Raw genomic sequence first — 13,428 nt, 5'->3', positions numbered from 1 at the left:
TATGCAAACAAATCAAAAACCTTGGAGTGATCTTTGACTCTTCACTATTTTTCGACAAACAAATTAGTGCTGTTATTTGAGGAAGCTTTTTCCATTTAAGATCACTTGCAAAGTTGAAGAATGTTCTTTCAAGCAAAGATTTGGAAGTTGCAATTCATGCATTTGTAACATCACGATTAGACTGTTGCAACTCTCTTTATTGTGGTCTTCCTCAATCTACATTATCGCGATTACAAATTGTTCAAAATGCGGCTGCACGACTTTTGACTGGGTCTAGGAAGAGGGATCATATTTCTCCTGTTTTGGCCTCCCTTCACTGGCTTCCCATTAAGTTTAGAGTTGATTTTAAGATCCTTATGTTTGTATATAAGGCATTGTCTGGCTGTGCACCAAGGTACATTTGTGATCTTATTGTGCCATACTGTCCTGCTAGGGCAGTTAGATCTTCAAATCACTTGCTTTTAAATGTGTCACGATGTCGCTACAAATTAAAAGGTGATCGGGCTTTTTCTGTCGCTGGGCCTAAGCTTTGGAATGCTCTTCCTTATCATGTGAGGTCTGCTCCTTCATTGGATATTTTTAAATCTACTCTGAAAACACATTTTTATTCTTTAGCTTTTGGAAACTTGTAATTGATTTTATAGCGTAGTTCTGCTATGCACTAAGGACAGCACTTTGGATAAATTTGTATTGTGTTAAATGTGCTTTATAAATAAAGGTTGTTGTTGTTGTAAACCATTAGTTAATTTTTACAGCATCAGAAACTAATAAAGAGTCTATATGATTAATAGATTAAGTAATACATGAATTGATATTAATTCAATGTGTCATTGTGTATTAATTCCTTAATAACATATTTTATTAACTAATAGTGTAAATTAATGTGTTAATTACCACAATTAGTCAAAGCTATGCACTTCAACTACCAGTTGTCTCCTTTAATTAATCATTAGCTAATGATTTGGAAAGGTATCATTATGTTATGACTTTACTTTTTGAGGCACATCATTATTAACTAGTCATTTAGTAATTGTAGTAATTTACACATGATTTGCACTAACAATGAAGTAATTAATCATATATTAATGTGTACATGTATTATCTGGAAGTTGAAATACAAGGCTTTGGCTCATTCTGGTAATTAACATATTAATTAACACTATTAGTTAAAGAAATTAGTTATTAGGGAATTTATTCACAATTACATATTCAATTAATAACAATTCATGTATGAACTAATACATTATCCATACAGACTCTTAATTAGTTCCTAATGTGGTAATCATTAATGAATAGCTTAGACAATCATTAGTTACACATTAATTCAGTATTATCTGTGCATTAGTTAAGCATGAATTAATGCTTATTAGTGCACCCGTATTGTAAAGTGTTACCAAATTATGCCTCAGGTTCTTTTTTCTAATGAACCTTGGCTGATTTTTTTTTGTTCAGATACATGGTATCATGGATTCTAGCAAATACCCAACAGATAAAAAATCAAAACCTGACTGCCTCTGCTAGAAATCTTATAATGGGCCGTGGTTGGATCTTCCATCAGGACAACGATCCAAAACAAACATCAATATGAACACAAAAATGTGTCACTGAGCACAAAATGAAGCTTATGCCATGAACGTCCCAGTTCCTTGATCTGAACCCTATAGAAAATGAGTGGGCTGAACGGAAGAGAAGAAGCACCAACATGAACTTGAGAATCTGAAGGACCTGGAGAAATTCTGTATGGAGGAATGGTCTCTGATCTCTTGTCAGGTGTTCTCCAAACTCATCAGGCATTATAGAAGAAAACTCAGAGCTGTTATCTTGGTAAAAGGAGGTTGCAAAAAGTACTTAATAAAAAGGTGCCAATAACTATGGCCAGCGTGTTTTGGAGAAAAACATGTATTTCATAATTTGATTAACCCACCACTTTTCAATTCTTTTACTTCAATGAAAGGTTAGATTTTTGTGAAATTTTTGAATGAAAGAACAAATGGATAAACAATGCAAATCAATACATCTGTTATTGTTTGAAGTTATTGCTCCAGTACTAATGAACTCTTGTTTTTATAAAACCTTGAAAGGCTATTCAAAAGCCAGAAGTGTTTACCTGTTGATATGATACAAATAAACTTAAATTAGTGCCATTTACAACCATTTATTTAGGTCATTTTACCAACTTTTGGAAGTCGACAGCTAAAAAAAATTGTATTCATTTTAAATGTTGGGAAGGAAATCACAATCATGATGCTTTTCACGAGAGGGTTCGAGAGCATGACCTGAGAGGAGTGATGCTGAGAGGTAAGAATGTGATAATTCAAGTACTGACAGCTATGTACTGTAAAGTAGGATGAATAACACTTAGCAATGTGATCGCATGCGTTTGATCGGAATGTAGCCGAGTGGATTTATGTTGAGCTGCAAAGAGTATTTAAGGTGACAATGAAGCCATTCATCAGTTTTCTGAATACCGACAGCTGAATCAAATCAAAGAGATACAGTAAGACCTTAACTATCTTATTCTAAAGGATTTCATTTCTCATATCAAATTCAGTTAACTTATAATAAGTTTAAATTCTGTTAGCAGCATTGATTTCCATTGTAATGATTTCTTGTTTGAATTAGATGATTGTCTTGCTGGTATCTTGCCTTGCTGCTCTTCTGTGTCCCTCCGTCCACAGCCAGGACTCTTCAGAGAGTGAGTAACTCGGATTCAACTTCATTTACTCATAAAAAGGTCTAGCCTTTTCCTATCAAAATAGGCACTAAAGGAGCGTGAAACTTTTTTGATAGAAATTCTGCTGTTTCATTGGTTATATTAATTAATGCTTCCTTTAAACCTAAACAGAATGGTGCTATCACAAGCCAACATGCAGTAAGTGTGATTTATTATATTATAAAATATTCCACTGTGTAAAAGTCAGTATAAATCTTATTATAAAATGTTATATATTTAAGACTTGTTCTGAAGTAGGTTTTTGGTATCCCTAATTTGTAATAGATTTTACCACCTGGTCCCAAACTGCTCCACAGTCCTGCAGTGGATCTGGGCAATCTCCCATTAATATCGTGACTGGAAGTGTTCAGGGAAATCCTAACCTGACCTCATTTAACTTCACTGGTTTTGATGACAACTCCACCTTCATGTCAATCAATAACTCAGGCGAATCTGGTAAGGAGCACTGCACTGGGAACCTTGATTAAAAATAATAATAATTTTAGTTATTTCGTCTTTACAAAATATAGTTGCTACATTTATTTAGCAGATTTATTCAAAGGGGCTTCCGAATGAGGAATATAGGCTACTATACCTAACAAAAGTGATCAATCCTTAAGAGACGGTAACATGAGAAGTTTCACATTAAAAAGCTTGAGAAAAGTATACATCTAGGTGATAAACTGTTAGACAAGGATAAAAGTTATTTGATTCCTCTTTTTGTTCATAAGACTCCCTGACTACACTTAAAGGGGTCCTTTTATGCCCTTTTACGAAGTCTTGATTGTGTTTTTAGGGTGTAGGCTACTAGAATATGTTTCATGCTTGACTGTTAAAAAAAACAAACAATTTTCACATATTTTAAATTACAGCTCCTCTCTCCCCTGGTTGAACGCGTCGTTTTCAATTAAGCCCCTCCTTCCGAAACACGAAATGTGATGTGATTGGTTAACTGGTGATAGCTTTGAACTTTGAGCGTCGTAACTTTGCAGATGTTGTTTGTGCTCAAACAGCAACATTACACACTAACTCAAGTTAAAAAAGTGAAATCATAATCAAGGACCCCTTTAAATTTGTAAAAGAGGTATTCACCTTATTTTTCAATGCAGAAAGAGTTTTCTGTGAATGTGCGAGACTTTCCGATTTATTAGCCCCAGGGGTCGGGAACCTTTTTACCAAGTAGAGCCAAACAAACAAAAAAACTTAGAGAAATTTTTCAGAAGAGCCACAGCAAAGTTAACTCGTGTATTAGAAATACTTGCCAATTTTTATTTAATAACAACAGCAGTAATATAAGACTTGCACTGGTAGTAATTCTAGTAGTTATATACAACACCAGTAGGTGGAAATAACGCTGTTTTTTTTTTTCACTCATTGACACCCAAGCTGAGGCTACTTCATACTATATTTTGTTCACTGACATAGTGCTGGTTTCTAGCACTCCTAAGACACCACAAAAATTGAGAAACGGGTCATAAACAAGTGATTAACAAGAAGTGCATTGCACCCTACTTACATTAATGAGATTTCTGTTGCTGCATCATTTTGCTGAGTGCTTTGTAGTTGGGGTCGTAACTAGTGAGTGAGATTCAGCTTTAGGCAGCCATTCAGGCTTTCATCTGTTAACCTTGAGTGTAGGTTGGTTTTGATGTTGTTCAGTTGGTCAGATGTTGTGAGAAGGACTGCTCGCATGTGTATGTTGAGCCAAACATTGTCATGGCAGCCACACTGACGCGACGCATTGTGCTGAAAGTGGCTGGAAGTTCGTTCCAGGTTTTCAGGATGAGATTGTATTCGCGTTGGAGTTTTCTCATATATGCCCAGTTATGTTGCTTTGCCAGTTCTGCCCACTGACGAGCAAGGCTTTCCAGTTCGGAATTCAAAGTGAAAAATTTTGAACAAATCAAAGGTGTCACATATCCGATACCTTCAGTTCTGCAGCTTCCAGCTCAAAATCTCCGATGGAGATGAGAGGGAAGACACTCAGGTTTTGTGCGCCCACGGTGCACACATGTGGATGAGTTATCACTTTGAACAAATCGGCATGTCTGCGGAAGTCCACAAAGCGTGATTTGAATGACATTAGGAAATCAGACGTGAAGGCTGCAAGCTTACGGAGGTCAAAATGATGAGTGGCGTCCCTCGCTAAATATTCCTCTCTGTATGCCCGCTAGGGCTGCACGATATTGGGAAAAAATTGCATTGCGATATTTTATTTTTCTGCAATATATATCGCGATATGAAAACAATTTCACCTGATGACTTGAATAGCTCTCTTTGGAAAGAATGAATCATCTGAATGACTGGGGTGATTTTGTAATGGAGTAAATCTGCATATTGCCCGCAATGTTTCGAAGTGCAGAGGACAGCCACTTTCAATGTCCCTGATAAAGAGCTCCAGCTTTGTTTCAAATGCAAACACTGCCTGTTGCAGGGACAAGATTGTGTTTCCAATGCCTTGCATTTTCACATTGAGGTGGTTCATATGACATACATATCCACCAGGTAATGAAACTTCAGGAGCCACTCAATGTCAGTGAGCTCGGGATGATCATTTCCTTTAATTTCCAGAAATGCCCTCAAACAGGCAGCAAAGCGGGCTAGCGTTTTTCCCCTGGATAGCCAACGCACATTTCTGTTCAGTAGCAGCCCTGGATAATTACTCCCCATGCACTTCATCCAACAGGGCCTTAAACTGGCGATCATTTAAAGCTCGGGCCACAATGAAGTTCTCAATGCGAACGACCAATGACATCACTTCGCGAAGTTCCAATTCCACACGACTGAGCACACAGTGCCTCTTGATGCACAATGCAATGAAAGTTTAAGATGGGCCGCTTCTCTGGCTCACACAGAAGGGCAATGAATCCTTTATGTTTCCTTAGCATACTGGGTGCTCCATCAGTAGGCTACACACAGGTATAAGCTTATCCAGCGGTAGCTTTTTCTCTGCAGCAAAGTCTATAGAGCTCGGGATCGTTTCGTCGCGTCACGATGCATTGTGGGAATCACGGTACGGAAGTAGATGTACTGTATAGTAGACAGTACTTATTACGTTGGTCATTAGATAATATTAGGTTTAATTTAGGTTATTTTTAGGAAAATGGTTCAGTATTGCCGTATGGTAAACTGCTGTAATCGGTCTCACTATCGACAGGGCAAACGCCTCATAAATCATTTAAATGGTGGTCTTTTTGCTTTGCTTTGTAGACAACTCCGTTAGCGCTAACGGCTAACTGATATTTTTATCACATGGTCAATAGATTTCCAGCTGCCAGAGTTAACTAGCTAGCTACATTTACATTCAATGTATTCATTTAGCAGGTAACAAAAGTTCTGCTGTTCAGATTAACGTTAAAGCAGTAAGTATGTTGCTGTTTTTTGGGATCAAGCTGTTATACTGATATAGCTGCTGTTAGCAAATCAGCATATCAATTCTCGATTAGCAATGTCACTAGGTTGGCCATTTCCATAACACCAAAAAGGAGGACACAGATATCCCAACCTGCAAGAAGTAATTTCACGGCTATATATTTTGGTAATCGGTTTTGTTGACGCTGTGTTTACATGCGCTTCGTGAGGCACACACGCACATTTTCACACACATGCAAGGTCTCTCGCTCCCTCTCTGTCGTGCGCACGCTACACGGTTTGGAGCTCGCGAGCTCTAGATTCCAGGAGATTTTAACTAATTTACAGGCATCAGGGAGCCGCTATCATTGCCGTGCTGCTCGCCCTCCAACAACAAGGCATCGGTGACGAGCATGTGGCCCTGCTGAAGGAGCTGAACAGCAACTGCGCCACCACCATCACCCTGTTCGTCCGGCCGCTTAACATCGAGGTCGGCCGCGGGGTCAAGCAGGGCGACACCATCTCGCCTAAGCTTTTCACCGCCTGCCTCGAGCAAATTTTCCGCCAGCTCAACTGGAACGAGGTTGGCATCAAGATCAACGGGTCTGAGACCCATCGCTTTACGGGTCTGAGACCTGGACAACGACGGCGGCCGACCGGCAAAAGCTGGCCGCGACTGAACGCGCAATCGAGCGCCGCATGATCGTGGTTAAACAGATCCACCACGTCCGCAACGAGCAGCTGCGGGCCATGACCAGGGTGGCCGACGCGGTGGACTTGGCCAACAAGGCCAAGAAGCGCTGGGCTGGGCACCTGATGCGGCGGACGAACGAAAGATGGACGTGCGAAGTCACCGTCTGGTTGCCGATCGACATCAAGCGGCCACGCGGACGACCTGCAAAACGATGGCGCAACTCGCTACGACAAGATCTGGGACACAATTGGATTGGGCTCGCCCAGGACCGACATACCTGGGCAAATCGTTGTGGTCTGCGCTGACCATCTTTGGCCGGCGAAGACAGACCGATTCTGGATTCTGGAATTTTTTCAAACAATTCAGCACAACTCCAAAAAGGAGGACAAATGAGTGTCCGGCTTGAGGCTGCGCCGGACGCCGGACAGGGGGCTTAAAATCCGGACTGTCCGGTCAAAATCCGGACGTATGGCCCCACCCTAAATGTCACCTCGTATATTCATCTAGATTTTGGTGGATAGACTAGGTTAGTTTAATACTGACAAGCTATAATTTGTACCTCACACTTCTAGAAAGCATCAGCCAATAGACACACAAATGCAGTGGTAATTTCTAGCTATAGTCTCCCCTGTACTGGACCTTAAATGGTATTCTGTTGCTGAAGCTGTAGCTTAAATGTTAAAATGGTTTATTATTACTAATAGCTTACATATTATTCTATTGCTGGAGCTCTGTAGTTTAATTGTTATTATTACATGGCTTGGTTGAATACTAATATTGAATGCGGTCTATTATTTCTTGATAACAGACTACTGCTAAGTATAACACACCGTTGCCATGAAAAACAGAGTGTTGCCATGGACACAGTTCTGTTCATTGTGGAGCAATACAATCGTTTTTAAATCAATAAACTCCTTTATTTATCCGGAGATCGGCCTGTTACGCTATTACCTTATTCCAAACCGGCCTTTGCGTTACCTCTAAAATGGCCGCCATTACCCACGATGCATCGTTCCGTGACGTCTACGCCCGAGCTCTATTACGGCTCCTGAATGTTTTCTCCAGACCAGAAAAAAAAAACACTCTTCAACTGATGCCTTCAATATCTTCTATATTTAATGTCTTCCTCTCAATAATCAGGACAATCAACATCACAAACATCAAATGGACACCGTGAAAAAACTGAAAATAAACCAAAATTACAATCAAATTTGTGATGAAGGGATTTTGGCTGATGTCGTTCGATATAAAACTTATTAAATTGAAATCAATACACATTACACACAGTACCTTAAATTATAAATACACGATAACCAAGATATATGCAAACATACCATGTGCCTTCCAATCAGGATTCAGGAGACATTTTCTGATCCAACACTCTTCTAAATTTTACACCTCTCAATTTGTGTGCGACACCTCATGTTTCTCAGTTTTTTTTTGTGTTCAAGCAAATAATCAAATCACATGACCAGTACGTCTTATGTTACAAATTTCTCCAGTAGGTGTCACTATTGCCAAACTATCATGCAAATAAAATACAATTCCCAAATAAGTATTCAAGTATTACACATTTATAAAATAAATAAATAAATAAAATAAAAAACACTTTCAAAAGGTGATGAATATTCAGCAAGAAAATACACTATCTGCGACAGCTACAAAGTCCATCAGAGATTTTAACACATCTTCGCCTCTTGTATCTTTCATCGGCATAATAACGAGGCTCTCTTCACGCACTGTACCACCCATCACATACCGCCCGATTATGCTTAGCTGTGCTATATTGCTCACATTGGTAGACTCATCCAAGGAAAGAGAAAAGTAACTACCTGAAGAACCGATGTCGTTGATTTGCATCTCCTCTATCTGGCGTGCCATCACGACTGCAGGATCATAAATAGTTATTGAAGAGAGAGGCATGTCTTCAATTTTTTTTGATAATTTTCCTTGTTTGGGAGGTCTTGGATTAGGACTTGATGCAGGCCTAATCACGTCGGCCAATTAAAATTCAGCTCTCTGAAAGGTAGTTACAGGCCAAACGCCGTTGTCAATCATATTAAGCTACGAGTCTCTTACCTAAATATTTTGAACATATTTAATTTAATTTTACACAATTATAATTATACATTGATCAAATATACTAATAGTTTAAAAAACTATTTTATCATCATGTTCAAGGGTGTATTTTCAGTCAACATTTGAAAATTGGAGAGACATATTAAATCATGAAAAGAGCCATAGGTTCCCGACCCCTGCGCTAAGGAAATAATTATCCTGTAGGCTATATCAAAGTTTAGTAAACTATAAACTGTTTGCAACCAACCAGCATGTTTATAATGAATACAATAGCTTAAAATAATAAGGTAAGAAATACCAGTTTGCAATATCAAGCAGCATAACGTTTTGTACAGCTAAAAATGGCCGTGTCTGTTCTTAACTGGTGCAGATAAAGCATCAGTGATGCACAACGTCACTGTATTCCATAACCTTGACCTTGTATCTAATATGTCCATTGTCTTCACAGTGGTCGTCAGCCTGGGTGAGGGTAAAATGACAGTGCAAGGCGGTGATCTTCCAGGTGTATACAACACTAAACAATTCCATCTCCACTGGGGTAACGGCAGCCTCTCGCCTGGCTCCGAACACACTGTGGATGGCAAACAATACCCAATGGAGGTATGAATTAATTCATTTTCCCTGCAAATGCATTGCATTATCCCACATTGCATTATCCCAAATGCATTATCTTTATAGGTCTGATTCTGTTTCTCAGCTGCACATTGTGAATATCCATTCAAAATACAACGGGAGTTTGCCAGCTGCTCTAGCTGCTAATGACAGCACAGCATTGGCTGCTCTTAGTTTCTTAATTGAGGTGAGCAAGACCACATTTATTATATCCAGAGGGAAGCACAAACCTAAAGTATATTCATGGCTTAGTTGTATGCTCATGTGTATGTATTTATATTTAACCAACAGGGAACCAATGAACAAAACAAAACAAAAAGTTGGGATATCCTAACATCCTTTTTGTCACGTATCCCTTATTCAGGTAAATAAATAGTTTTTTGTTGATATTTTACCCAGAAATGAACATTTTGTCACTCCTCACCTTCATGTCATTCCCCATTAAAATGCAATATAAGATATTTTGAAGAATATTTCAACTGTTTTTGTGCATACATTGAGTGTCAGTGGGGTACAAAACAACAATGGCATCCAGGCACAAATCATAGACAAATACCTTCTTTTGTTTTCCACAGAAAAAATAAAGTCATAAAAGTTTTGGAACAACAATATTGACCAATTTTTTATTTTTGGGTAGTGAGCCAGATCAGCGTCAGAAGTGAAAGCGATGTTTGCCATGTGATCTTGAACTTTGAACGGGTTAACGATATTTATTGCAAATATTATCTCAGTTTGATAGTCTTCACTGATTCAGCGTTAGTAATTGAGTCTTGTGTTAAGTGCAACATCAGACATTATCAGAGCCCAAATTCGTGTAGTATTTGTTCTTGATTAGCCAAAGTTATGAACGTGGTGTGTTTGTGGTCTTGCCACTTGATAATGTTTGTTTTGTTAATTTTTTAATTTTGAATTTACTACTTGTTTACTACTATACGTTGCTGGTTTGTGCCACTTTCTAATTCTGTTGATTGATGTTCTTACAGCAATATGCAAACATCTATAGTTATATCTTCATTGTTAGTTAGGTTAAAAGTGATCGCCATGTATTTTTGGTTTTAGTTAGCATAGTTTATGTAAAGCGTCGAATACGCTGAAGATTTTGTTTCTACAATTTCTAGTTAGTTTTGTGGTTTTTGGGTTACCAGTTACAGGAATGGTTTTTTAAAAGTTATCTCTTCATCAATTTGGTGACACTTGTTTTTTATTTTTGTATTCTATTTTATTTATATTTTTTGTTACTTGTTCACACTGCGTTTTTTCTGATAAATTGAACCTATTTTATCGGTTGTTTCTGTTTATTGCATATGCTGCAGCAATTTTATCTCACTAAATGTTATGCAATTATACTTCTAACATAAAGCACTTAATCTTTTCATCAGTATGAAGAGTCTTGCAAATCATACCATTAAAAACCGTGCTATATTTTGGTAATTTCTCTTAACTGATATGATTTAACAACACATTAGCACAAAACTGAAGACGGCCAAATAGTTTCCTTACACCCTCTTGACGTTTTTGTGTATATAGGTAATGCAACATCAGACATCATGAATCAAATCACAATGGACAGCCTGCTTGAAGGCGTGAACAGGACTAAATATTACCGGTACCAAGGCTCTATTACCACACCTAACTGCAATGAAGTTGTGATTTGGACTGTGTTCAAAGATCCCATCAAAGTCAGTCAGGACTTGGTAAGTCAAGGCAACTCTATAGTAGAGTAATTCATAAACATCATATTCGTCTATTACTGGATGGCAACATTCTTCATATTCTGAGTTAAAACCTAAAAGTCACTCAGTTGAATTTATTCCTCCAAACAGATCAACCGCTTCAGCAATACTACCTTTTTCAAATCAAGTCCTTTAGTTCTGATGACCAACAACTTCAGAGGAGTTCAGCCCTTGAATGGCAGAGTTGTGACATCACAGCTCTCCTCAGCATCTTTATCTGCTGCCACATCCACTATATCTACCATCACAGTTCTTCTCTTGTCAAGTTTGTGTTGGTTGTAAAACATACATTTGTGTTTTTGTGCACACCAATATTAGCTTGTTTCATTTAATTGATTTCTCTTGTACATTATGTGTCAGCCTTATTGATCATGGTTGATGTTTTCTGTAATAATTTAATTTAGTCAAGTCTTGTATCATCTTATCTTGATGATACTTCACTGTTCGTATTTCTACCTATTGTAATTTTAAACGAACAATTTACTATCTAGTTAGGATATAATTTTTAAAAAATCAAAAATAGACGGCTATGTTTTATATGAAATTGATGGTGTCTGTAATGAAACTGATTGTATCTGTAATTATATTATTCTGTAGTATTTAAGAGGATTTATGTTTTTAAATGTCGAAAGCATGACAGCTATGACAGCCCTCAGTTATTAAAATTAAATCAATAAATGTTTGCTGCTTAATAAAATGGCTCCCAGTCAAAATGCTTGTGTGTGTGAGTGCGTGTGTCCGTGTTTTTTGGTAGCTTGTACTACCATTTAAAGGGATAGTTCACCCAAACATGAAAATTCTGTCATCATTTACTCTCCTTCAAGTTGTTCCAAACCTGTAGCCTAAGACTTTGGTTCATCTTTAGAACACTGTTGTGTTACAAATTTATTAAATGTTTTTAGGTTCCAATACAATAGTATATACACTGAGAAAGTTTAGTAGACTGAATCTAGCATTTGAAGTATAAATGATGCATGGGCGTAGGTTTGGTCTCAGCTTTGGTGGGGACATCCACCCCCCCCCCCCCTTCCCCCCATTCTATTCTTAAAAAAAAAAGTCCATTAGATTAAACTGGGAAGGGTCATAAAACTTGCATATTGTTATCCTAGGTTTACTGCTTCTATTGTTCTCAATTGTAAGTCGCTTTGGATAAAAAGTGTCTGCTAAATGAATAAATGTAAATCTGTTGTGGTTTGATGCGGTCTTTCCTGCATACAAAATGGTTAATTAATTTTGTAGTCTATCCTATGGCTAGCAAGTTTAACCCTCCTACCAGATATTGTTATTTGGATATTATCAATCAAGTAATGATTCATTATATTTGAATAACCAACAGTGTTAACTTTCGCCTTTTTAACATTGCCAATATGTTTTTCCAGCACATGTGTCTAGCAAGGAGGCTACACTCACAAATACATTACATAAACAGAATGTAGAAACGAAAAATGTCTCAGATGATCCATTGTTTATTACTGCAAGATTCTAAGTTAAGGTAGGCTAATTAACATTCAGTGACTTCGTAGCATTCTATCATGATAGCGCAACTTCTTTGAGTCTATCCGTGCTGCACACCCCTAATTAATGCTCATAATCTTGAAAGATTGCAGAAGCTAGGTTTAACTGTAACAATATCCTGGGTAACCAGGATCACCAGTTAATACTATTTTCCACAGTAGAATCTGCATTTGAAAGCCTGGTCAGTCACTGCTACTGCTAGTTATTTGTGTGGCTAGTTATTTTTGCCTACTTACACTCTGCTTTATGAAAAAGCTTCGTATGTCCCCTTTCTTCTTCTTGGGTGACATAGCTGATCTACAAAGTACAAAAAGGGGCAAAAAACGGAATATTAAAATGTTTTACTCTGGCCTTTGTATATGGCAGGCAGAGAGACAACCCTGGTAACTTACCATCGGCGTCGTCACGCGCGCACACACGCACACACCACCCGCTCGCTTCCAGTGAGTGCAAGCACAAAAAGTAGTCCCGGCCCGCGCGTGTAGCCTGCCCGTCAGATAACCCGCCGCCAATCAAATTACGGCGTATCTTGTACTGTCGTCGTCCTGGCCGTTGGAATCGATCCAAATAGCAGCGCAAATATCAAACTACCAGTTCAAAGGAGCTTGCTAAATATTGGTGGGGACAAATTTGTCATCTCAAAATATTGATTGGGACTAGTACCCAGCGTCCCCCCCTAAACCTACGCCCTTGAAATGATGATATCAGAATTATCAGTAAGAGATTCATTG

At 38.2% G+C, this 13,428-nt stretch overlaps 1 protein-coding gene across 1 annotated transcript; it reads left to right on the top strand.

Annotated features, from left to right (window-relative positions):
- Positions 1–2,440: 2,440 nt before the first annotated feature.
- On the top strand, positions 2,441–11,889 carry LOC143714588 (carbonic anhydrase 4-like). The gene is made up of 9 exons (XM_077205802.1): positions 2,441–2,497; positions 2,623–2,695; positions 2,846–2,872; positions 2,999–3,169; positions 9,286–9,437; positions 9,535–9,636; positions 9,741–9,813; positions 10,977–11,143; positions 11,273–11,889. The coding sequence occupies exons 2-9, from the start codon at positions 2,623–2,625 to the stop codon at positions 11,462–11,464; spliced, it is 957 nt and encodes a 318-aa protein (XP_077061917.1). The 5' UTR covers positions 2,441–2,497; the 3' UTR covers positions 11,465–11,889.
- The last annotated feature ends 1,539 nt before the right edge of the window (positions 11,890–13,428 follow it).

This window comes from Siphateles boraxobius, unplaced genomic scaffold (genome assembly GCF_051911475.1).
Source record: "Siphateles boraxobius isolate OS27281-9 unplaced genomic scaffold, OSU_SipBor_1 55, whole genome shotgun sequence".
Taxonomy (NCBI): domain Eukaryota; kingdom Metazoa; phylum Chordata; class Actinopteri; order Cypriniformes; family Leuciscidae; genus Siphateles; species Siphateles boraxobius.
This window is presented reverse-complemented; position numbering and strand designations above follow the sequence as displayed.

What these genes read in the sequence shown, in the direction of transcription:
- LOC143714588 (XM_077205802.1), top strand. Translation starts at nt 2,623, where the DNA reads ATGATTGTCTTGCTGGTATCTTGCCTTGCTGCTCTTCTGTGTCCCTCC. An exon ending in CAATAACTCAGGCGAATCTG is followed by an intron (nt 3,170 to 9,285) that starts GTAAGGAGCACT and finishes TTGTCTTCACAG; the next exon opens with TGGTCGTCAGCCTGGGTGAG. An exon ending in CTCTTAGTTTCTTAATTGAG is followed by an intron (nt 9,637 to 9,740) that starts GTGAGCAAGACC and finishes TTTAACCAACAG; the next exon opens with GGAACCAATGAACAAAACAA.